General features: G+C 42.6%; 1 protein-coding gene across 1 annotated transcript in view; it reads right to left on the bottom strand.

The window, feature by feature from the left end:
• Window positions 1-18,059: 18,059 nt before the first annotated feature.
• HOOK3 (hook microtubule tethering protein 3) overlaps window positions 18,060-26,056 on the bottom strand; it is a 105,388-nt gene continuing 97,391 nt past the window's right edge. The window contains exons 20-22 of the mRNA XM_034773121.1: window positions 23,301-23,405; window positions 22,948-23,019; window positions 18,060-19,340 (exon numbers count right to left, since the gene is read on the bottom strand). Of these exons, the coding sequence (XP_034629012.1) occupies window positions 19,200-19,340; window positions 22,948-23,019; window positions 23,301-23,405 (318 nt within the window). The 3' untranslated portion in view covers window positions 18,060-19,199. The remainder of the gene's footprint in view (window positions 19,341-22,947; window positions 23,020-23,300; window positions 23,406-26,056) is intronic.

Below are 26,056 nucleotides of genomic sequence, written 5' to 3'. Positions count from 1 at the left end.
GGGGTAAATGCTCTGCGGCGTCAGAGCCGGGAAGGGGGACACGGGGTAAACGCTCTGTGGTGTCGGAGCCGGGAAGGGAACAGACTATCGGCGCATAGAGATAAGCCCGACTGGTGTGAAGAACTTCGGAATATGCTTGCTTGGAAACTAACCCCAATAAATATTGCATTGTTTGCGCTTCAGACTTTTGGTGCCTGTGTGACAAGAACCAGGGAAAGCCCTCTAACATCTTGGTGCTGTGACTCAGATGCATCACGCTGGACAGGTAAGTAGCAGCTAGGTAGGGTGACCAGACAGCAAATGTGAAAAATCAGGATGGGTGTAGGGGGTAATAGGAGCCTATATAAGAAAAAGACCCAAAAATCGGGACTGTCCCTACAACATCGGGTCATCTGGTCACTCTACAGCCAGGTAAGTCCCCCTCCCCAACTGTCCACGCAGCTGCTTGGAGGGAGTATGGTAGGCTCTCATGATGGTAGTTGCGGGCCCTTGCAAGCTGGGGTAATGGGCGTTTTGGATAAGTGCATATGGAAGAACCAGGGCCCATTCCAGGTACGGGGGTGCAGTGTTAGGGGACCCAGAGGGATGGGGGCTGGGTGAGGAGCCCACCCTCCTTGGTAAATGGGTAGTGGAAGGAGATCTGTGCCCATGGGAACAGGATGCCTTCCAGGGCAGGAGGCACTCAAGTCCACTGGTAAGAGGTTTGAAGTAAAGGCAGCATTATGGGAAGCTGCCAGTAATCTTTCAAGATTGGTGCTACTCCAGCAAAGGCTACCGGAGGATTGTAAATTAAAGTTAGGGGTGGTTAAAAATGATTTGGCACAACAGGGTTTGGAGTCAAAAGCAGAGTTAAGAGACCAGCTTAAGAGACAGGAGCTGGGACTTGATCCTAGGGGAGTGGAGGAAAAAAAGTTTCAAAGTGTAAAACAGCAGGTTTGTGGGAGTGGGTACCAACCCCCATTTCTCCCAGAGCCAGAATACAACCTGGGGGGAAGGGTTCCCAACTGATTACACTTAGGGAGCCCTACCCTTTGCTCAGAGCTAACGATATCCTTTTTTCCTCCTCCTAACAGACTAACACGGCTACCCCTCGGAAAAGGGTCACTTCAGGGGATTTTTCAATGTACATTTGGGAATTGTTTTGAATATTTTTTTAACTTTACTGGGACATTTTCCCCCCATCCCTCCCCGCCCACGTTATGGTTCTCAGATTTTTCCAAGCTACCTTCATCCTTTTGTTGGTGACACTTTCAAAAACAGATGCTCATCGGTGATAGTGTTAATGTTTTAATAGAAGGGAGGTGGTTGAAAGGTTAAAGTGACGGACTTGGTGGTCTTTGGATAGTTTGCATTTACAAATTAAGCTTCCGTAATGTAAATGAGTGACACACATCTCACCAGATAATGGAGGTGTATGCTAGGAGGAGAATGCACCATAGAGCGCTGCAGGCCCTGAGTCTCTAGGAACAGGCTGATTTATGAAGATGTTTGTGCTGCAATTATTAATAGGAGACAAGAAACAGAAGCCTTGCAGTTCCACTTGTCTTGGTTTGATTGTTGTCACCTGAACTCCGAGGCGAATTGTTGGATCTTCACGCAAACCAGTAGGATGAACTTTCTAGGCTAGTTTGGTGATGGTGCTGGAATATTTTTCACCTTTAAGGGAAACTTTTAAGGAATATTTCTAGTTTTCTTTTTAATTTAAAAAAAATTGTTGGGCTACTGTAGACCACTGACAGTCCTTTCTCAATCTTGGGAACTTTCTTGGGATGGTCACTTTTCAGATACATTTTGGACATTTCTGGTAGAATTTTACGACTGTTTCTAGATAACGGAATATTTTTGGAGGTGCTTCAGGGGACATTTTTTAGTTCTTTCTAAAATGCTTTGAAAAGGATCCCAAAACCAATCACGAAAGAAATGGCCAGAGAAGGTTCCAGTCCTGTTGGACCATTTCAGAATGTTCTTCCATTTTGCAGGTGCAATTTCAGTCATAAATCTGGAAATACACAGGACCCATACCAGATCACAGTTATGCACCCAAGTAACAAGCTGTTCAATTAAATTAAATGATAACATTATCACAAGTGTTCGGAGGAGAGACTTAATATTTTTGAGACAAGGACCAGGTCGTCTTACGTTCTCTGGGAAGGGTTTAGCACATTTTCAGGTAATAATATTCAGATCTTTTCAAACACTTTGATTGGGGGATATGTCAAGACTTTTTTTGGACACTACTGGGACTTCTCTCAGGGTTCGTTTGAGGCCAACATCCAGACCTTTTGGAACAACTCTGAGCTAGGGTTTCGTCTTGTGTCAGAGTCCATTTCTAATGTAAGTTTGGATATTTGTGATTTTTGAGGACCTTTTTGACCTTGTCTTGAGCACATAGGGAACATTCAGACATTTTTCATACATAGCTGCACAAATTTGGAACTATTTCCTGGCCTTTCTAGGACATCTTAACAGCCAAATTGACATTTCTGGAGTACACTAAGGACATTTTTAGAACTTTATTTTATGGGCCTTTGCTTGGAAATTTGTCACTTTGGAACTTTTTGTGCCTTCCCTGGAAACACTGGCTATTAGCCAATCTTCTTTGATTCTTCAGCGACATCAAAATACATCATTTCTTCCATTATATTGTTGCCCAGAATTTGTTTGTTACTCCAATCCCTGTTGCAGTCTAAATTTTGGTAATTTCTTCACTACCTCAACTTTCTCTTCTGGCCTCTTCCTCAACCATCCCAACCCCTCATCTCTCTCTCGAGCATCTGCACTGACATCTACTTTCCACGTTACTTTCAATTCATTCCATACATACTTAGACTTTTGACCTCATCTCCAGGCCTCTCCCTGCCTCCTTTAGCTCGCTCCTGACTTTGTGCTTTCTTCCATAAGCCCCATTTGGTTAAGCCATATTAATGTACACTAAGCCCCCTTTCTTTTCCTCCTAGCCAATGTTTCTGAAAATCTACCTGTTGAGTGAAGCATTCGAGCTATGACTAATGACCCTGACCTCACTGTTCTGTAATTTTACTGTGCAGTCTTTATGGCGTGGACTTCTTACCCAAAGTTCACCTTTTGTACAGAACTCAGACACACTGTGCAAATATGGTATGTGCTTCTGGAGGGTGGCAAGTACTGGAGGGGGGCGAGGAAGGTCCCTGTGTGGTGGGATGTAGGGCCAGCTCTGAGACCCTGTAATGAGTAGGCCTTAAAGTTTTAATTGAATTGTATTTAATAATCTCAATCAAAAATATATGGCACTACTAGCTTCTTGTTACAAAGGACAGTTGCAGACTTAACAAATCCACAATTTTAACAGAAACCTCACTCTGTGCACTTTCTCTAATACAGTAACAGACGAGAAAAACAAGATATTCCATTTTATATAAGCCTTTATTTACAACTTGTTTAACAACTGTACACTTTTTTGTAGCCTTGGAAGCATTATTGTATTTGACTGGGAAAAACATTATTAAAATGTTTGAATTCTTCTGGCCATTATCTTGTATTTTTGTCTATATACAAATATGTATATTAATGCCACTACCATAACAATCTGGTAGTTACAGGATAAGAATTCATAGGTGAACTGAAAAGGAAAATTAATGCTTTGACACTCTAGAAATCCATTCTCTGACAGAAAATATATTATTGGCAATTTCACAAACAGTTATTTTGATAACTTGTCAACACAAATTAGGACAGTCAAACAAGCTGCCACTGAGAAAATAAGAGTCTCTTATGCAGCACACATCAAGTTAGTACATTAGAAACATGCTTGGGATCACCCTCTGGGAGAGAGATGCTAGGATAACTTAGTTAAAAGAAAGACAGCACATTTACTTGAGGTTACTAGCTATCTGACATTTCTCTACTGCACTGAGTAGACTCAAACAGTTATGTCAAGCGAAAAACTTTTCAGGAAGATACAAATGCCTTGGCTTCAGAACAGCTTGAATAGTAAACTACTAATCTACACAGCCAGGCTGGGGGTGTGGAGAACAAATCCAATACACCCAGAGCCACCACTCCAGAAGTCTCAATGTCTAATCCCTCAACAGTCAAATGGCATTGCCAGCCCAAAACTACCAACTCTGGAGACATGGATATCCAGCATGGGTTGGGGAAGACATCACCAGCTGCACTACAGAGTTGGAAAACGCAGCTCAAAGCCACTCATCCAGTTCCCAACAAGGAGAGAAGGCATGTTTATACAGTACCTCCTAGCAAGGGATCGATGGTTATTAAGGCTGAAATGTCACATACCAAGCCCAAGGGGCTCTTCGCTGTGCATTGTTCAAGAATTGCCTGGCCCACCCCAATCAGATCCTAAGGCCTGAACATTTCTCTGTGTGGGACAGCTGAGACACACTGCTGATGCCACCCACATCCTGAGCTCCCCTGGGTGGTGAAATCTGTAACTGCGCTGCCCCAGCAGGCTGGGGGGCTGTTAGTGATGAGGGCCCTTCCTGGTAGAGGACTGGGATCCCATAAGGCTGAAGAACCTCCTGCACGGCCCTCAAGAGAGGGAACGTGGAGGGATGAGTCAGCCTGCCCTGCCCTCCCGCAGAGAGAGAGAATAAGGAACACAGTTTGGGATTCCATCCCAGTCCTTATTTTCTCCCCTACCTCCTGCAGAGACCCCAGTCCTCATCTCCCTTTGACCCCCGCAGAAGAGTCAGTGATTCAGAAAGAGGGACAGTGGCAGTGAGCTACATGTTCCCTTCAGATCAGGTACAGATTCCCTCCAGGCTGATCAAACCCAGTGTGTATCTGACTGGGCGGGCTGCCTGGGACTTGCACATGACAATTAGGGGCAAGGTGAGAGCCCAGGACCTGGTGCTGAACAGAATGCTCCTTCCAGGTGCTGAGGAGGCTAGTGGGCCCCAATACTCCTCCAGCCCTGCCCCACCAATCCCTGTACACTGATGTGAAAGGAGGGTGCCCAGAGCAGGCCTCTTTACCAAGCAAGGGATGGGACGCCCCTACCCAGCCTCCCACGTCCTTTGCAGGCACAAAGACAGGGTCAATTTGCCCCTAAGGCCCTGGTGCTTAAGTTTGCTCATGAGTAAAGTTAAGGATATGTGTAAGTTTCTGCAGGATTGAGAGCTAGGTGAGGAAGAGTGGGGTTGCTCAAGAACTGGACTTCTAATCAAACCGAACGATGTACAGTACTAATGATTTCAGACGCTCTTGAGGCTTTTTAGCGAATACTATGGCTTACATGGTCTCACCTTTGCCCCACATGTTAAAACGACAGTATCTATACAATAAACACATGAACTTAGAATACTATAAAACAGCATTTCCTCACGGCTTGTATCTTGCCAGTGCTGTCTGGCCGAGTACAAAATGAAAATACAGTGATACAAATGTGTGGATATTTAAGAATTTAAAATTTTAAATAAGCAGCTTTTTAAATTAGTCAATATAGGCAGCACCAAAGCATTTTGAGTTATACCGTCTACATACCGCAAATCCTATAGCAATACTTCAGAATACAAAGTAACAGGCATGCTAGTGCAATTGGAAATGAAATAACTAAACCGGGGATCAGAAAAAGACAACTAAAATAGTACAAGTAAAATATAAACAACCCAAATAAGCTGGCAAGGACATTTTGCATAATACTGTAAGTCAGCAAGTGTAGACTGCTTTTATACTAGTTATCTCCATTCATGTTCCTTTCTAGAATTGTTTAACATTTGTACACAGATAGGAAAAAAAATGTTACTGAAAGAAACTGACGACACAGCTAAATGTAACAGTCACAAACTACTGTGTATATACATATTAAAGTATGCAAAGTTTGTAAATAAAATATTCCATGTTAGTTTGTCCAGGCTTGGAGCTTAGCAGATATACCTTGCTTATTTTTTAAGGAACATGGGTGGGTCAAACAACCATTCATAATCGGTTTTTCCTGCAAGAAAACTTTCCTGGCTTTACTTTAAATATTAAAAACCTGATTAAAGCAGAGCCTTTAAAGGGAGCAGGAGCTTTAACATATGAATGATCAGAAAGATACATTTATGACCTCATTAAGACTAGCTGTTATCTAGCTTAGCAAATGGAAATGTAGCAGAAGGTTGTGTGTTAATAATCAGAATGAAGTAGTCAAAGGGGATAGACAAAGTAAAACGGAGTGCGGAAAGGGAACTGTGTCAATTCACCAAATTTACCCTCTCAGGAATTCTGAATACTGGCTTTTCCCCTGCCCCAGTCTCCTGGGGAAACTTTATTTTGCAGGGGAGGGAAAAGGTGCAAGAGGGAGATGGTAAAGCCACTCCCCAAGATGGCAAGCTTCTTTGCGAGTGGATCTCTCTCTTTGCAATCAGATGCCATGAGTCTTAAGTGGCAGAACTGGTTAAGTTTTGGGTTATGCAGTCTGGACAGAAAAGTCATGCACTGAACAGTCCCTGTTTGATAAATAATGCTGCAGGTCATGCAATCACATCACTGCAAATAAAACAAAAATAAAGAAGAAAGTTAAAAAGAAGCCAACATTTCATTACTGTTAAAAATGAAAACAGAACATGTATTTTCTCAGCAGTTTAGTAAAGCTGGGTCAAGTTATAGTTCAGCGAGGTCAAGGGGCTGCAATTGTTATTTTGTTAAGGTGACTAAAAGCATTCACAATATGTTTAATGTGCTCACAGCTGAATGGAGGAACAAAAGCTAGTCTTGGTTTAGACCAGCGCTATCCCCTGGGGTGGGGGGACTAGGAGGGAGTGGGGGTTGTCCCCAGCCTCCCCCAAGCTTTTTGCATTTGGTCAAAAATCCACAGGCCATGGAGCTAGGGACGGCTGTGGCCTGGTCACTTTTCAGCAGCGGTCCTACGCTAGAACAGTCCCACTGCTGCCAGAGTGGTCCAGAGCATCACTCCAACTTTGTGGTGACAGCGCCACTGAAATCTGAGCAGGCGGCGACTGGGCCAAATGGTGCTGTGCCTGGCCCCTGGGGTGAGAGCTCCTTTACGGCGGAGCTCAGGGGAGTCTGTTGAGAAAGCCAGTCCTGGCAGCACAGGCTTATGCATGGGGTGGGTAAGAGAGAGGGGATACTCCGCAGCTGAGGAAGACCTGGGGTGGAGTGGGGTGGGGGTGGGGGGGGAGAGACAAGCAGTGACAGGAACAGGGTCACTGCTAGGGGGAAGGGGGGAGGGAGCTGGAATTGCACCCTTCCCCCCCCCCCCCCCCCCAAATATCGGAATTAGGCACCATTGGTTTAAAAGGGAGTCTTGTACAACTCCTAGTAACAGAGCAAGGCCCAGATCCTCAAAGGCATTTAGGCACCTAATTCAAATCAATAGAAGTGGAGCACCTAAATACCTTTGGGGATCTGCACCCAAGTGGCTCTACCCAACACCTTAGTGCAGAATGCCTCGGCTATTCCTCAAGGAATAGTTATGAAATTGGCCTCCACAAGTTTCCACTCATTCTTGCTGCCTGTCAGCACAATCAGTAAAAAAAAAAACATTTCCAGAAGTAGAAAAGTGCCTCTCTCACATCATATGTTTTAACCATTGAAAAAGGCAATGGAGTTATAATTTCCATTCTCATCTGTGAGAAATTCCACATAGTGTTACAAGATAAAAACACTGATGATTAAGCATTCGTTTTTGATTAGCTGCACCAAAGCAAGCCTGTGTTTGATGCCTAGCCAACACATCCCGTGTCACGTTCGTTTTGCATTAACAAGCTTTAGCCATTTGATGTAAAATAAGTTTTTGATCAAAAGCAAATTTTAGACATTACTGCAGATATATGCAGAATAGGAGAGAGACTTGTTTCATTCTGATTTTCAATAATTCCAGCACAATGTAAACGGCAAATGCTCTCATCTGATAGAAGACATGCTCTGTGAATTTGTTTTTTTCCCCTCTAAGAATTGCCCTGATCAGTAGCTGATTCTAATAATGCTTTTTGTGGCAGGAAAATCTGGACTGAATTTATTAGAGAAAATATTTTTATGACTAAACATTAAGACATTTCTTTCAAAAGTTATAACTACAGCACAAGTCCTGTAGCTGATGATTTAATTCTGCGGAAGCCAAAAGAATACAGTAACTCAGGTTTGCTGCACATAATACAAGTGTACTCGTTCAAATTTCTGTAACAACAAAATGACCTTACTGTGCGCCTCCCTTCTCACCTGTTTCCTCCTAACCAGAATACTTTTTATTTAGGAAAGTGAACACAACAGAGAGAACAGACTGTAACAAATCAAGTGAAATAAAATCAAGAATGCATTAAATGAACACATTCAAAGCAGAATCCTGATAAAGTGTGTTTTGAATAACACATCCCTTGGAATGAGGTGCATTGTTATCCACTCAAGCACTACACACTGGGATGTGGATGATTGGAAATAATAAAATGAACAAATAATTTTAGTAATGCCATAAAAAGTTAAAATGTTAAAGCGGAGATCAGAGTTTGCTTCTTTAAATGGAAAATCCAGTTTTTTACTCTCATCAGAATGTGAGAATGCCAATCTGCTTGTACAACAGGACTAAGTGAAATATAAAGGTACACAGCTAATGCACATTAACAGAACGGAGACAACAATGTACTCTTCAAGGCGTTAGTGGGAGTCCTTCGGAAAAAAGGGGTAAAGTCTGGCCAAGGACGCTACAGAATACACTATGGTCCTAGTGCCCGTTTTATTACTAGACAAGGATCTGCTAACAACTTCTTCGAGGAAACATTTCAATCATTTTAACAGCAGCTTGGTTTTGCAGCACTGTTTTATAAGACCGGAGAAATCCGAAGATATAAGGGCAGATAATTAGGTGCTGGAACGTGTCCTTGTTTCAGCTAGGAAGGAGCTATGATGATTTCCAGCAGTTGAGGACGAAGAGGTTACACACCTGTAACTGGAGGTTACGTCCAATGGGGTTGGGAAAGTTGTCATCAGGCCTTTCCAGAATCAAGTGGTTAGCGAGTGTGCAAAAATAGAGTTGCCCTCCATAATGGGATGTGACACACTAACAGCCGCCAAGTGGACTTGCATGGAACTGAGGGACAGGCCCGATGTCTTTAAAAATAGGATATAGTCTAGGATGAGTGGAATACCCATAGTTTTTGGTAGAATGCTGTGTCCAGGATGAGAAGCATTTCCAGTAGATTGGTAACATTTCCTAGTCGAGTTTTCTTTTATAAGAGAGAATGTCTCGCATGGCCGAGGAGCACACCCATTCTAGGGCTGACGACCATCCAAATACCATGCCCTGAGGTGAATTGTTAGTGGATTGGAGTGTCTGATCCTGACATTGCACTGGCCCAGGAGCACAGGGAATATTGGGAGAGTAATGGGGGAGGGCGTGAGCGACAGGTGCAGGAGGTTGGGGAACCAAACTGCCTGGGCCAGAAAGGGGCGATCAGGATAACTGTTGCCCTGTCCTGTCGGTTCTTGAGTAACACTCGGGGCAGAAGTGGTAGCAGGAGGAAGGCATAGTTGAACTGGTATGACCAGGAAAGGAGAGCGTCACCCTGAGGGTTCCTCTGGAACAATATGTGGCACACTTCTTGTTGGCCTGGGAAGTGAACAGATTCCTGGTTGGGGTCCCCCATTGCGTGAAAATGTTGTGAAACACAGTGTCGTGAAGTTCCCACTCATGGTCGATTGTGAAGTGTCTGCTGAGGGAGTCTGTGAGCACATTTTGCATCCCCAAAAGGTAGGCTGCAGATAGGGTGATCTGATTCTTGATGCACCAGTTCCAGAGATTGATTGCTTCTGTACACCGGGAGGCAGATCTCGCTCCCCCTTGTTGCTGATGTAGAAGACCACTGTAGTTTTGTCTGACATTATGAAGACATGGTGAAAGGGGATGAAAGGAAAAAGGGACTTGCACACCTTCTGTGCTGCCCGTAGTTCCAGGACATTGATGTGCATTCTGGACTCTCGAGATGTCCACATTCCCTGTGCTATGTAGAGATGCATCCGTAATGATCGTCTTGTCTGGTGGTGAGGGGAGAAAGGGGACCCCTACACATATGTGATGAGGATTTGTCCATCACAGGAGGGAAGACAGCACCTTGGTGGGAACGGTCAGCGTGAGGTTCATGGAACGGTGGCTTGGGGATCAAACCGACTGTAGCCATTCCTGAAGGCAATGAAGGCACAGTCTTGCAAATGGAGTGACATAGGCAGGGCCGGTGCTACCATTTAGGCAAACTAGGCGGTTGCCTAGGGCGCCAAGATTTGGGGGCGCCAAAAAGCGGTGCCCCCAATTTTTTTTTACAGCGTTCCTACGCCCCCTCCCCAAGCACGCGGTCGCCGCTCCACTTCTCCCGCCTCCCAGGCTTGCGGCGTCAATCAGCTGTTTGGCGCCACAAGCCTGGGAGGGGAGGAGAATTAGAGCGGGGGCGGCGTGCTCGGGGAGGAGGTGGAGCAGAGGTGAGCTGGGGTGGGGACCTGCCACACGGCTCCCCGGGGGGGAGCTGCCGCGGGCGGGGGCACCTCAGGGCGGGGAGCTGCCACAGGTCTTGGGGGGTGGGGGAGGAAGAGGCACAAAGTGGAAGTTTCGTCTAGGGCACTAAACTTCCTTGAACCGGCCCTGGACATAGGTGCACGAGGCCACGTGGCCAAGAAGGGACTGACATGTTTTGACCTTTACCCTAGGGTTGCTCGTGACGTGAACTATGATATCATTCATGGTCTGGAACTTGTTTGCGAGCAACTACGCCTTTGTAGTGAGAATTCAAGGTTGCCCTGATGAAATTCAAAGATTGCATAGGGGTAAGAACAGATTTTTCGATATTCATGCTGACCCCTAGTGAGAAAAGGAGATTGACACAAAGGCTTCATGGCAAGATTTGACAGCGAAGCATCAGTCATCAACATAAGGGAAGACAAGGAGGCCATAACATCTGACGTGAGCTACTACCATGGAGAAAACCTTGGTAAAGACTCTGGGGGTCGTGGCTATTCCAAAGGGTAGAACTCTGTATTGGAAATGGTCAGAGACCACCGAAAATCTGAGAAATCCTCTGTGGGCCGGATGGACTATTTACGGCTAAAATAATGTTATTTTTCAGAATGTTGTCAGAGCTGAGGACAGTAAAGGTTGCAGTGTCAACCAGGAAGAATTGATGGCATACTCTCCCTTTTGGCTTCTGTGTCCCGTTGCAATCTGTCATCCATCACCCCTACCCTATGCCTTTCCCAAGTATTTGCATGCAGCGAGTATGTGCTTTGGATATACACCTCTACCTCAATATAATGCTGTCCTCGGGAGCCAAAAAATCTTACCACGTTATAGGTGAAACCGCGTTATATTGAACTTGCTTTGATCCACCAGAGTGCACAGCCCCGCCCCCCCGGAGCACTATTTACCGCGTTTTATCTGAATTCGTGTTATATCGGGTAGCATTATATCGAGGTAGCGGTGTATTTTCTCCAGAATTATTAGGTTGCATGTTTCCATGTTGAATCCCATTTCATTATCTTCCTCGTTCCTACTTCTAATGGGGTTTCCTTCCTCACTGGTGTTTCCAACACTTCCCCACATGTGGTTCTCTACAAATGTATTAATAATACTTTGCATTTATATAGCTACTTCACTCTAAGGATCTTGAGATACTTGACCACTTTATTAATATTCTGCCTCACCATGTTCTTTACTTCCTATCCCAGATTCTCAAAGTTGACAAATAAAAGCAGGCACAACCCCAATCCCAATAAAACTCCACTGGACAGCCCCGGCCCTCATTCAGAAATACATTGATCCACTGGACAGCCTGCCTCATTCAGAAATACATTGATCCACTTCTCTTTGCTTACTAGCCCCTCAGTTTTAGGCTTAAAAAGTCAGTGCTCATACACAAGCCAATTAGAATTGTTTAGTTAAGAGTTCATGAAAATCTATATAAAATGTTTTATTAAAGTCTAGTTAAAACTAAATTGAAATTCTGTTGCTTTCCTTGCATCTAATAATATTGTAATTCCATAAAAACATTATCTGATTTCTTTGTGATGATATCTTTTAAACCATGCTTGCTTATTGATCACTGAGCTACTATGATCTCAGCGCTTTGTTCTCTTAAAATTTATGCCATTAGGGGCATTCAAGTTACACTTGCAGGATAGCAATTGTCAGGCAAGAGCTTGCTTTCTTTTGTAAGATGAATGCCACATTTAGTTTACTCATCTTTTCTATTACTATCTCCCTGTGTAATTATTTCTGTCACAGCAATTCAGATCTTTGGCATTTTTGTTCCCATGCCGTTTTATAACAGTGACAGTGTAGGACAGGCTTTTAATAATGCTGATAAATTAGCAAGACATGGAAGCATAATGGCTGAATAATAAGCAGTTTCTGAACTGTGGGCAGCACTGATTCCTCCAGGGAGAGGTCACCTGAGCAGCTGTGCTGTTAAGGTTGGAAGTCGCTGCAATCTGTAAGTGCGTTTTCAATGGTGGCTCTAAAACTGGCACCACAAAAGCAAAGTTAATTGCCATGAGGATCCACAGTTGGAAGTAAAGGCTGAAACTTTCACTTTTTTGAAGATGAAAACAGCCATTTCTCCCTAACTGTAACCTTCAGCTTCTGTTCAAAAATTGTTCCCATGCCTAGCTGCAAAACATGCCTGCACCTAGCAGTAAATAAGGCTGCCACCACATACAAATGATTTCCTGGTTGTCCCATCTCTTCCCCTATAAATAACACTTTCATTTTGTCTGGACAGTGCTTCAAGCAGCTGTCTCAAATCCACTTTGAAATCTGTGGCAACAGAACAGCACACAGAGAGAATTCCTGTTATCCCATGAGATGGGGGTTTACTTTAAATTGTGGTATCAACATATAGTACTTCAGGGTATGCCTCCTTTGTCAGGTCTCCAAGTGGCTTCACGTACACAATGAACAGCAGCAGAGAAAATCTCTAATTCTCCCTTAGCACCTACCAATGCTCAGAACCACTTTAGAGCAACCCCATTCTCTCAGCTAGTCTCTTCAAATGGGTGGCACTGAGATCAGTGGCAAAATGCCCATACATTTCAAAAGGGTCAGCCTCTCACCCAGACTGTAGGGCATTTGTCATGAACTGTTTCTGATCCATCAGCTGTTTTTCATATCAAACAATTAGATTGCCTTGAATCCACTGTTAGGTGTTAATTTGATGTCCCGTAGGATCGTGCAGTTTGGGAAAAAATACATATTGCTTTTAGCAGAGTTTTCAAGGGCTTTCTAGTCTACTTTTATTTGTTAAATGTCACCATCTGTCCAAATTAATGACTGGATAATTTTAAAAATGACTCTCATGTCTCAATCTCCAATGAAAACATTAAAGTCAAGAATAGAAAAACAAGAGAAGCATTCAAATTCTCCACGTATGGTGCTGGTTGCAGAGTGACTCTCCAGAGATCTATTGTGACAAATGGGAAAAATCTGAGGTTGGCATGGCTGAAAAAGACAATCTTACTCTCCTGGGAAAAAAGCCCTTTTCTAGAGTTTCTTGTTTAGTCACCTGTAACTCAAAACAAACTTAAATCAGTGCCAGGAGTCCAGGTGTTCAGTATTCTACTTCATACGGTGCACAAATTGCAGTGAAAATCTTACAAAGAAAAACACACTGCTCCTTGCAGTTCTATACCTTGGAACAGATGCTTGTATCTTCCTTCTTTTTTCAGCTGAGGAAAAAAGTCCTCTTATTTTCACTTAGTATTGGCTGCAGAGTCACTAACAAGCTTCAATTGCCTTCCTATGTTCCATACAGGGAAGAAATGTCAACTGTTCATGCTTGAGGAGTTCCACTGCCGAGGACCCACAAGATCCAACTAGGATCTGAAAGAAAACTGCTGAGAAGCCTTCCAATTCCCTGAAAGTGGCAGCCAGTGGCCTATATATTCCAACACTCGTTGCTTGTTTTAGGGGCTTAGTGTCATTAGTAGACATGAGGTCGAGGTGTTTCTGATTCAGTGAGGATTTGCCCCTTGAGATGTGATGGGCTCACATATCCAGGCACACCAGATTGTGCCAAACTGTATCTATTTTTAATGAGAAAAGACAGGTAGGCAGGAGAAGTGATTTTATTCCCAACGGTGAAGTGTGCTGGCAGAACTGTGCAGGGAAGTGGGCAAGAGTAAACTAGGATCGACTTGGCTCAAGCCATCATTAATCTAATTCCTCAGTTGAGTGACCATTAGATTCACCTTTTCAGTTTAAAGTGAAAAATCACAGGCAAGCTTCAGCCAGTGCAATAATTTTAAGGAAGGGTTGTTTTGCTATCAAGTGCAAGTGAGCTCATTTTAGATCTTGCTGAGAAGAGGCTTCACCAAGAGTAGTCTAGTTCTCTGAAACACTGTAGATCACAGCTCTCACCCTTTTTCTTTGTGATGCCCCCCATACATGCTATGAAAACTCCATGGCCCACCTGTGTCACAGTAACTGTTTTTCTGCATATAAAAGCCAGGTTTGGAATTAGGGGGTGAGCAGGGCAATTGCCTGGGGCCCCATGCCACAGGGTCTCCCACGAAACTACATTGCTCAGGCTTCAGCCTTGGGTGGCAGGGCTCAGGGCCCTGGTCTTAGGGGAGCAGGACTTTCTACCCTGGGCCCCAGTGAGTCTAATGCTGGCCCTGCTTGGTGGCCCAAGGGACCCCAGACCCCTGGTTGAGAACCACTGCTGTAGATGACACCATAGGTATGTGACTGCCTAAGTCCTCATATATAATAATTTTGGGGATACCTAATTATTTTAATGACAGACTTATTGTAAAACATAAAGGGCCAAATGCAATTCAATTTACACCCATGCAAACCTACCTGAAGTCAGATTTAAGTATTTGGCCCTATGAGCGCAAAAAGATTTTCCTCCCAATCCTCTCCAAGAGTAAAAGTAAAGAGAAAAATGCTCAATCAAAGGCATCAGATCCAGGTGATGTTTTATGTAGGTTTCACAGAAAGTGAAAAATTGGAAAGACACATTCAGGTTAGTCTTCCTCAGAGTCACCGTCTAAAGGGAGTGGTGAGAGAAAGTATCATCTAACTACTACAGCTATGCCAAAGCATCAAAGCCATTAAAAAAGAACCATTACAAATCAAGCAGGAAGCTGCCAAGTGGACAATCTGATGTAGAGTAATATGGGAAATGCGGAAATCATTTGAATGCATCTTAGCCACTTGCACACACCGCTCCATGTTAAGGAGATACTAGAAAGGGCAGGCAGAGTAGTTCTAAACAGGATTTTAAAAATTCACCTTTCGATACACTAATGAATGTGAAGTTGCTAATGGAACCCGTTGGAACAGAAAACCACTAGCAATTTTTGTTGAAGTGAATGTAGAAATAACTTTAGTCATCTGCTGGTGACACTAAAATTGCAAAGGATTCTCAATTGCTTAATATCAAGAAGGATACAGTGAAAAAATAATTGGCAATTTCCTATTTGTATTATTTTCATTTTAAAATGTTTATAAATGTGTATTTCTATATGAGACTTCTCTTTTGTGCTACACTTTGGCTAAAAGTTAACTTTACAATCAGTTTGTTACTGTTTATACAGCACTTTGAAAAATGTAAAGCATTACTCAAGTGCTAAGTATTATTAGGAAAAAATTGGATTGTTAATATTCTTCTTTATTATGTATCTAGTATCACATGCACGGCACTTTACAAGCTTGACTCCATCGTGTCCTTGAATATAAAAGAAGTTAAGTTCCAACCGCTTGACAGCACGGTAAAGTAGCACTCTCAGTCTGGAATCTTGTGGACTTGCTTGTGCATTAGACCGTTTGCTTTTATGTTATTTAACACAAAGCTGACAGAAAGAAGGTGCCTGCCTGACATTGCCACAGTTGTTAGGAACCCCTGAAAGGGCTCGTATGGATTGCTCAGCTCTTCTGTCATTATCAGTTAAAAATGCTGCTGCCAAGAAGGGCTGTTTACCTCTTGCAGGAATGCAAATTAGTTCTCCCATCAGGGAAGTCACGTTTTTAGGCGAGCAGGGCAGTACTGTATGTATACTTGATTTAGTACTAATTTATGGTATTAGAACAGGGGTTCTCAAACTGGGGGTCAGGACCCCTCAGGGGGTCATGAGGTTATTCCGGGGGGGGGGGGTAACGAGCTGTCAGCCTCCACCCCAAACCCCACTTTGCCTCCAGCATTTATAATAGTGTTAAATATATAAAAAAGTGTTTTTAATGTATAAGGGGATGGGGGTCACACTCAGAGGTTTGCTATGTGAAAGGGGTTACCAGTACAAAAAGTTTGAGAGCCCCTGGATTAGAAACAGTGATGGCAGTTTTCATAGAAACTTGTAATTATCCACAACAGCAGCAAAATATAGGCTCAGTGTTAGTCTCTGCTGTTCCTATCTACACAGTGTCCTCTGTAAAAGCAGCATACAACTTAACAGGGAGGCACCTCAGATAGTGTCTGATCTTGTGGGGAAAGGAAGAGAAAGGCCAAAATAAAAAGAGAACGGGCTCCAAAAAAAAAAAAAAAAAAAGAGACCTGAGGAACGCGAGACAAAAACCCAATGGCAACAAAGAGGGGGAGAAGGAGCCAGAAAAGAGAGAGAGAAAAATAAAAAACAAAAGCAAGTTGTTTAATTTTAGGATGGAAATTGCATCTGAGTTTCTTCCGGATACACATCTAATTAACAGTAATCTTAAACTGACTTAGTAGCTTGGAGATGTAGCCTCCCCATTACAATTCTGGAATCCCCTTCATTCACAAGTAGATTTTGGCAGATGGTGGTGCAAAGGAAGAGGCTGACAGACAAAAATAAAAATAAAGCCTTAAATATTCTTGGGTTCCTTCCTAGGGGCTGAAAAATGCTGCACATACTTATTCAAGGAGACTGACTAACTCTTGCTCCCTTACACACACAGTACACACAAGAAAGGTTCCTAACGTGACCTGTCTGAACTCCACAAAAGACATGTGTCCGAATAATCATATTGCTAGACGGTGCTTATGAAACTTGTCGCGTTAGCATTGTGTTTCTCAACAAAATACAGGAAGGCAAACATCAGTTTATGCCTGAACTACCTTTACATTGTTAGCTTTACACATACTACAGGAGATATTTTTCTTACCTAACCTAATTTTAGGCACAGTACAATGGGCAGACAACAGCTATGTAGTCTTTTTAATCACTACTCTACATATAACACTACTAAACAATTATTTCTATGTCTTTGGAATAAAAGACAAATGCATTTTGCTCATGGACTTCAGAAGATGTTCTTTGTATTGCTGGGAAAATCAGGGTCAAGATAAATGCTTTCAACATATTTAATGGCCATTAGGTATGAACAGTTGGATGTGCTCTGGAATAAAACAGCACTTACAAATGTAACTGTCTTTGAATCCATGTGTACTGATCCTTCAGGATCCTTTGACCATTTTAAACCAAAAGGTTAGATTAAAATATACCTTGGGATGCTTAAAAAAGCCAACGTGAGCTACTTTTGAAGGGATTTATAGGAAGGAAAGTCCTGCATTGGGCAAGAGATTAAAATAATTTTACAAAATTTAAACTTAGAAACTAGATTGTATGCACACTATATTAGGAGCAAGATTTATGTTGAAGGTGATGTTACAAAACACACACACACACACACACACACACACACACACACACACACACACAGCTCCCCTACTAGTAAATCCGTAAAGGCTGATCCTACGAGATGCTACCGGTAGGTGTTGAGCATCTTCAACTCTTCAAGAAGTTATTGGGAGTTTAGGGCATTCAGAACGCTCAGAAATACTCAGCACTTTGTTGGAGGATCTGTCCTAAATTAATATCAGAAGAGAGAACCACTCACTTGTCTTACCAGTCAAAGTGAAGATGCAGCGAAGATGCTACTTATAAATGGACAGGTATGTGTTAAAAGAATTAGACTACAAACAGCCAGTTCTCAATAAAGTAAGCAACAAACTTGCCTAAGGGCATGGCTACCATTATACCTATGGAGATATACCTATCTATCTCACAGAACTGGAAGGGACCCCGAAGGGTCATAGAGTCCAGCCCCCTGCCTTCACTAGCAGGACCAAGTACTGATTTTTGCCCCAGATCCCTAAGTGGCCCCCTCAAGGATTGAACTCACAACCCTGGGTTTAGCAGGCCAATGCTCAAACCACTGAGCTATCCCTCCTCCCGCCCCCTCTGTCATTAGTAAGGCAATTGATATAATCATCCTCCTAATTAACATATTAAAAATAAGTCTTTCAGTGATTGATGACCATTTGAATACATTAACCTCAACAATATTTAGCTGGGCCTTGATCCTTGATGTATGGTTAGTCCATCATTACAAAGCTTTAAAATAAATGCCTTCTTTTAAACCAACGATGCTGTAAGCACATTAAAGCATTCCAAATAGTTCTTGATTTTTCTTTTTGGATATACTCAACCAACCAGAGTGGGGAGAACAATCTGAAACATTTCACCGGTGGCAGCAAACAATAGACAATACCAGTGGAGAAATAAAAGCAGATCTGAAGCCTTTTAAGAGAAAAAGAATGAAAGAATGGTCTCCAAATCATCCTACTTCCCTATTAAATGCCAAATGCCAAGAACAGGAGCAACCTCTACACATGAAAGGAGAAACTCATTTTTGTTCTGTAAACATTCCACAGCAGGTGTCACAGGATGTAGCTAGGTTAGCACCTATACTAATGTCTACGGTGGCGGTGTTTTTCCCGCCCCCCCCCCCCCCAGGAAATATGTTTTATAACAATTTTATGCAGCAATTTTGCATTTCCTATAAAGGATTTTCAGCAATTTTAAACATTGATTACTACATAGTAAAAAGGAGACTAATTCCCTTTCAATGAAGAGAGTTATAAAGGATAGTAACACGTAGGTACATGTATAGCATTTGTGACAGAAAATTTATGTGTGCTACATAGCCTATGTCAGACATTAGGTAAGAGATGACAACTTCATACAAATTTAAAAAACTCCATTATAATACAGCGCTCCTCTGGATGTTTTCAAAATTTTGGCACATTTAAAGAGAAAGAAAGATGACGACTCCAAAAAAAATAAGAATGAAGGGCATTAAAACAATGAGAAATCATAATAAAACCCCTTCCTGAAATGAGAAATAACAGTGGTAACAAGGAATAAAGATAGAGAAAGGATGCTAGTTGCATTTCCTGAAACGTCACGTGGAACAAAGTATGCCTGGATCACAGGGCTGATTCCTTTCTAAAGGCCAGGCTTCTCTACCTTGCTGTAGCTGGTTGGACATGCCCAGGGTAAGATCTCCTTGTGCTGGTGGCTTGCCTTTGTCTAGCCAGGAAGGACTGTCCGGAGCCTGTACTAGCCAGTCTATCTTCTGCAGCTTTTTTATGCAGAGTCATTCCCTATGAATAAAGACAAACTCATTAGTGAATATTAGTGCATACTACTCAACATGGTGTCCATTTACCACTTGTCTTTCCTTTGCGTTATCAGCACCATCTAACCTGTTTGGGTCTTTGACATTTTGCCAGAGAATTGTGTGAAAAATGTCTATTTTTGCAAGCGTAAAAAGGCTGCTTTACTTTCAAAGTCTGTAGTAATCACGCAAAACGGTTTCAAGGATAGTAAGTTATGCCCTCCCATACTTGGGCATGCTTTTCTGCATGCAGCCATACATTGCCTGGGCACTCTCTTTTTTTTTTTTTTTTTTTTTTTTTTTAAGTTATTTTCAAATAAAATTAAGGTGCATCTCAACTTTTAGAAATACATTTCTCCCACATGGAAATATCAGCAAATGATAAACGGCAGGAATTTGTTCTGAGAGAAAACACAGATATGTTTACTGTTGGTGGTTGCAACAGGAGCTAATTGGCCAGGCTGTCTCCTGACTGCTGATTGGCTGGGAGAGATGAAAAATGAAAATTCCTGACAGCAGGAGCTCAGACAGGCCGAACTGAGAGAAGCAGAAGACAGAGACACTGTTCTGGGCAGTGGAGAAGAACAGAGGCCTAACCTGGAAGGAAGAAGCAGCTGACGCTATAGCCACCCGTCTGGACCTGCAGAATAGCCAGCCAGCTGAACTAGCAGCATTCCCACTTGGGCCTTGTCTGTCCCAGCAAACCATCCCCGGGCAGACTCAGCTTAGACCAGCCGAAGAGTTCTTTTGCCAGTATGCTTTATGACAGTCCCTAAACAAAATAAACCATATCAGCAAAAGCACTTTTTTGCTGGTCTAACTGCATCTCCACTAGGTCTTCTGCTAGCATAGTTATGCTGGTTAGGAATCTGACTTTTTCACCCTCCCAACAGGCATAGCTATGCCGGCGAAACTTTAAAGTGTAGACAAGGCCTGAGAAACAAGGAGGCTTAAAGGGACCCGGTCATTTCAGAGAAAAAAAAGAGCAACAGAAACTTGTGAGTGGAACAGGAAAAAGAGCATTGTTGTTTCCATGCTGCTGTGACTATATACAGCCCTTCATAAACTCGTGCCACACAAAATCTCTGGCACATGGAATTTACAAACCAACATATATGATATAACAGGCAACACTTTGAACACAAATGGGGAGGGGAGGTCTAGCAGTTTAGTACAGGATTTGGAATCAGGGATTCCCGGGTTCAACATCCAGCTGTCACTCACTTGCTGTGTGACTTGGGGCAAGTCAATATCTTTCTGTCTCCGACTCTAAAATGAGAATGGTAATTCCCTCCCTCAGAGGGGTTTTGTGAGGATTAATGGGATGATGTTTTTAAGAACATGAGAACGGCCATACTGGGTCACACCAAAGGTCCATCTACCCCAGCATCTTGTCTTCTGACAGTGACCAATGCCAGGTACCCCAGAGGGAATGAACAGAACAGGGAATCATCCAGTGATCCATCCCGTCATCCATTCCCAGCTTCTGGCAAACAGAGGCTAGGGACACCATCCCTGCCCATAGGGTGACCAGACAGCAAGTGTGAAAAATAGGGACAGGGGGTGGGGGGTAATAGGAGCTTATATAAGAAAAAAAGACCAAACCATCGGGACTGTCCCTATAAAATCGGGACATCTGGTCACCCTCTCTGCCCATCCTGGCTCATAGTCATTGATGGACCTATCCTCCATGAACTTATCTAATTCTTTTTTGAACCCTGTTATAGTCTTGGACGTCACAAATTGTAAATTATTTTGAATGTGTGAAGTGCTATTCAAGTATGTTGTGAGATGAGAACTCATTTGTTTATCCTTAACCATTGCTGCTGTATCTGAACTATTAACATCATACCTATATAGGTAATTGTGAATGCTTGTATGACACAGTTTTCAGGCTCATGTCACATAGAGGAGAAAATGCCTGTCACTACAACAGACTGAGCCGTCCCCTCTAGTTTGTTGACTTTGATAATCTGAGGGCATTTGATGTACAGACCCTTTCACTGGTTTGCTGGTCAGCTGCACTGCTCTGGGGGGAGTTTATAGATTCATAGATTCTAGGACTGGAAGGGACCTCGAGAGGTCATCGAGTCCAGTTCACATGCACATTCTTCCCCAGGCCTGCAAATAGGGTATTGACAAGTCAGGGAACAAGGGAAGAGGCAGCAGGCAAGCATGGGCACAGAAAAGATGGGAAAGTGAGTGGGCTCGAGGATGTTTGGTGCTGTCACTCTCTACAAGAGCCTTCTGAATACTGCAGGTGAGCAGAAAAATCCTTAGAAGTATAAAGGAATGTTTACAAAACTATTTCAGACCACACTATTTAAAACGTGATCTGTTGGGGACTTGAAAAATACAAAATGATGCAATTTAAAAAAATTAAAGTGGTCATTGTTCCTTTAAATGTCAATTGGATGTTTTATCTCCAAGTGAGTAGGCATAACATTAGGAAATTGTGCAAAGTCATCTGAAATTGCTTTCCCATACCAAAGGTTCAAATGATCAATCTAGGATGTGGTGGAGCATTGTTTCCTCTTTCCTATTAATGAACATAAAAGAGGGAGCATATTGGCCATCAGGCATCTTAAGGGAAGGGACCTGGGAGGGATTCAAGCTCCATTTTGGGACATTGACATACCACAAGGGTCAGAAATTCCATTTATCAGGAGGGTGATTCTGAAGGGGCCATGCCCTCTGTCATGGGTAACTCTGGTTCACTCAGGGTGCAAACACCTGGCAAATGCACGTGGCCCTACTTTATGCTGTACTTTGAGGATGTAAGTGGTGCATCAGCCTTGCGTTTTGTGCATGTTCCCTTGGATGTTCCTTTTATATACTTCGGGGACAGCTTCATGTATTGGAAGGAGGGAGTGCATCCGAAGAAGTGGGCTGTAGTCCACGAAAGCTTATGCTCTAATAAATTTGTTAGTCTCTAAGGTGCCACGAGTACTCCTGTTCTTTTTGCGGATACAGACTAACACGGCTTCTACTCTGAAGGAGGGAGTGTTGTTTTTACCTGTATAACCACCATCACTGTACTCTGGTTAAATTCCCCCTTGGTTTTCTCAAATATGGTTCTCTCTGCTACGTTTGGAGAAACTGTCTGTACCGTTTCTGATTAACAAAACTAATTATGCATAACTTGGCTAAGTGCCATGGTAGGGGACTATAAGAGTCAATAACCAGTGCCTAGAGCCTCTTACAGAGACATTTTAATGAAGTATAAATAAATACACTGAAGGTTGTAAGCAACCAAGGAAGGAAACCCAGCTTGACTTTTATATTGTGAACTCATGTTTAACCTGATTTCTGTTATCAACATGATCTCTTTCAGCATTGTGTGAGTCTACTTTAAATTATGGCAAGCATAGCTAGAAGGTAAAGGTACATGGTTTATTTATTTATATTTTTTAGTGTTGACTTGTTTATAGATTACTGAGACAAATTCACCCATCTGTCTGTGTGCACACAGGGCAGTTTTTTTCCAAACAACTATATTGTAATTAAACGAAAAGGGCTCAGGATAAATGCCACACAAACAACACCAGCAAAGACTGACAATTATAACCCTAATACAGTTTGGAGCATCTTACCATATTGTACCAGGCACTCACAATAAATTTCTCCTCCATCTCTCTTTGAGCCTTTGTTTTCTCATATTTTTTCTGGGGGGGGGGGGGGGGAGGAGGAGGGGAGAAAAACAAAAACAAATTTAAAGCTGTATGACAAGAATGGATAATATGTATTAGACAAACACTGTTTGAACCCCAAATGTCTGGATTCATAGATTCCAAGGCCAAAGGGGACCATTGTGATAATCTAGTCTGACCTCCTGTGTAACATAGGCCCGAGCACTTTCCCAAAACAATTCCTAGAGCATATCTAGCAAACATGGTAAAAATTTGGAAAACCTAGAACAACCAAGAGAAAATGTGCAGATGGTTACCTCTAATGAATGAAACATTCGGTCCCGTTCCTGCAGTTGATTTTTCAGAGCCTGAATCTCAGGAGCTGTGCCCTGGTTTTGTTTAGGATCTAAAGTACGGATAACCTGCAAGATGCAAACACAGCAGTTCATTTAAGTGAACATCACAAAGCGATCTCACCAAATACATGTAGATAACATAAAAGGCACCAAGCGCCAAGGGATTATAACCATCCAAAATAGGTCTTAAGAAACATTAAGGTCCTTTAAAGTAGGTACTTGTGTTAAGTTTCTTAAAACCATCCCATACAGTTACCACACAATGTGAGAAGAACACACTATTCTAAGATGCAGTATCCTTTCATCCAATCACATCCACCCTGCTAGGTCAGTCAGTGGTGGTGAACATCCTGCCACTGCCTGACTTCACCATGTAGGGTGAGGTAAACTGAATCCCACTCAAGAGATGCCATAGCATCTGCTCTCTGCTGCTTCTTAAGGGACTCCATCAAAACAAAAATCTGCTGGTGGGAGAGAGAAAGCGCGAAGGCTTGCTGTCTTGGACTCAAGAATATAGAGTCAGAGAGAACTAGTTCTTCTCCAGCTTCCAGTGTCAAAGAGTGAGGGTGAAGGTTATCCCTCCCTGAAGCCATTCTCCTCAGTGCTAAGGGATACATGCAGGAAACATTTCCCTCAACTTTCCACCCTGCACCCAAAGACTCCCTCTTACTGGAAAGAAATGGGGTAAGGTGACCATGACTCAGGGACTTGGAGCACCACTGTCAGTTTCTCCTGGTAGCTCTGCTGCAGCCATTAGCAGAAATCCCAGGGGAGTGCCGGGGAGATGAAGAATCCCCATTAAGTTTGATGGGGAGATATCTATCTAGGTTCGTATGCGGCACCTACCACAGTAGCATTTGAACACCTATAAAAATTGAACTAAAGCAAGAGAGAGTCCAGCAAGTGGCCTAGATTTCTAATTCCATCCAAGAAAGTTGCTGGAAACTTTTTAACAGTAAACGTGTGTGGGCGTGTGCTCGTATGTACACAGCCACTTCACTTCCTCTTCCTATCTTCTAACTACTTCAGAACTCTGCACAGGTAATGAGGATGAAGTGATGTCGGACGCTGAAATGTCAACTAGAATATGCTGGAACAAAATCATCATTTAAGTTTTAATAAACCTCCTTTAATAGATGATATTGACGCAAGAGTCCTGAAGGAAATTAATAATGAAGTGGCTGAGCTACTAAGAGACTGTGTACTCAGTCATTAAATCTAGCCACTACTCCGGGTATAATCACTGTATCCATTTTTTAAAAAGGCTCTAGGGAAGGCTCATGGAAATATCAGTAAGCCACAAAAAAGCATAAATTAGCTGAAAAATAATTCAAGCTAGTGTTATATAAAACTCTGATTAACATGCTATGAACAGGACAAATCAGCACAGTTTATGCAAAGCAAAAAGCTTGCCTCTCTGACTTGATAGAATGCTTTGAGAGAGTCAGTAACATAATGGACAAAGGAGAAGTGAAAAATATCATTTATTTGGACTTTCAAAAAGCCTTTGAAATCCTTCACAAGAGACTATTAAGTCACAAAAGAGGAGAGGTAAACTTCTGTCATGGACTAGAAACTCACTGATCGGTCCTAAATTAATTCTTCTCACTTAGGAGAAAGACTTAGGCATCATCACAAACAGCTCTATGAAAACATCTATCAGGGCATGCAAAAACACCAACAAGAGTTAGGGTGTATTCAGAATAGGAAAGAGAATAATAGTGAAAATACCATACTGCCATTATAACATAAGAACGGCCGTACCGGGTCAGACCAAAGGTCCATCTAGCCCAGTATCCTGTCTGCCGACAGTGGCCAATGCCAGGTGCCCCAGAGGGAGTGGACCAACAGGCAATGATCAAGTGATCTCTCTCCTGCCATCCATCTCCAACCTCTGACAAACAGAGGCTAGGGACACCATTCCTTACCCATCCTGGCTAATAGCCATTAATGGACTTAACCACCATGAATTTATCCAGTTCTCTTTTAAATGCTGTTATAGTCCTAGCCTTCACAACCTCCTCAGGTAAGGAGTTCCACAAGTTGACTGTGCGCTGCGTGAAGAACTTCCTTGTATTTGTTTTAAATCTGCTGCCTATTAATTTCATTTGGTGACCCCTAGTTCTTGTATTATGGGAATAAGTAAATAACTTTTCCTTATCCACTTTCTCCACATCACTCATGATTTTATATACCTCTATCATATCCCCCCTTAGTCTCCTCTTTTCCAAGCTGAAGAGTCCTAGCCTCTTTAATCTCTCCTCATATGGGACCCGTTCCAAACCCCTATTCATTTTAGTTGCTCTTTTCTGAACCTTTTCTAGTGTCAGTATATCTTTTTTTAGATGAGACCACATCTGTACGCAGTATTCGAGATGTGGGCGTACCATCAATTTATATAAGGGCAATAATATATTCTCAGTCTTATTCTCTATCCCCTTTTTTATGATCCCTAACATCCTGTTTGCTTTTTTGACCGCCTCTGCACACCTGTGCTGACATCTTCAGAGAATTATCCACGATGGCTCCAAGATCTTTTTCCTGACTTGCTGTAGCTAAATTAGCCCCCATCATATTGTATGTATAGTTGGGGTTATTTTTTCCAATGTGCATTACTTTACATTTATCCACATTAAATTTCATTTGCCCAATCACTTAGTTTTGTGATATCTTTTTGAAGTTCTTCACGGTCTGCTTTGGTCTTAACTATCTTGAGC

This window comes from Trachemys scripta, chromosome 6, assembly GCF_013100865.1.
Source record: "Trachemys scripta elegans isolate TJP31775 chromosome 6, CAS_Tse_1.0, whole genome shotgun sequence".
In the NCBI taxonomy this organism is placed as follows: domain Eukaryota; kingdom Metazoa; phylum Chordata; order Testudines; family Emydidae; genus Trachemys; species Trachemys scripta.
Note: the sequence above shows the minus strand (reverse complement) of the source record. Positions and strands in the feature narration are given on the sequence as shown.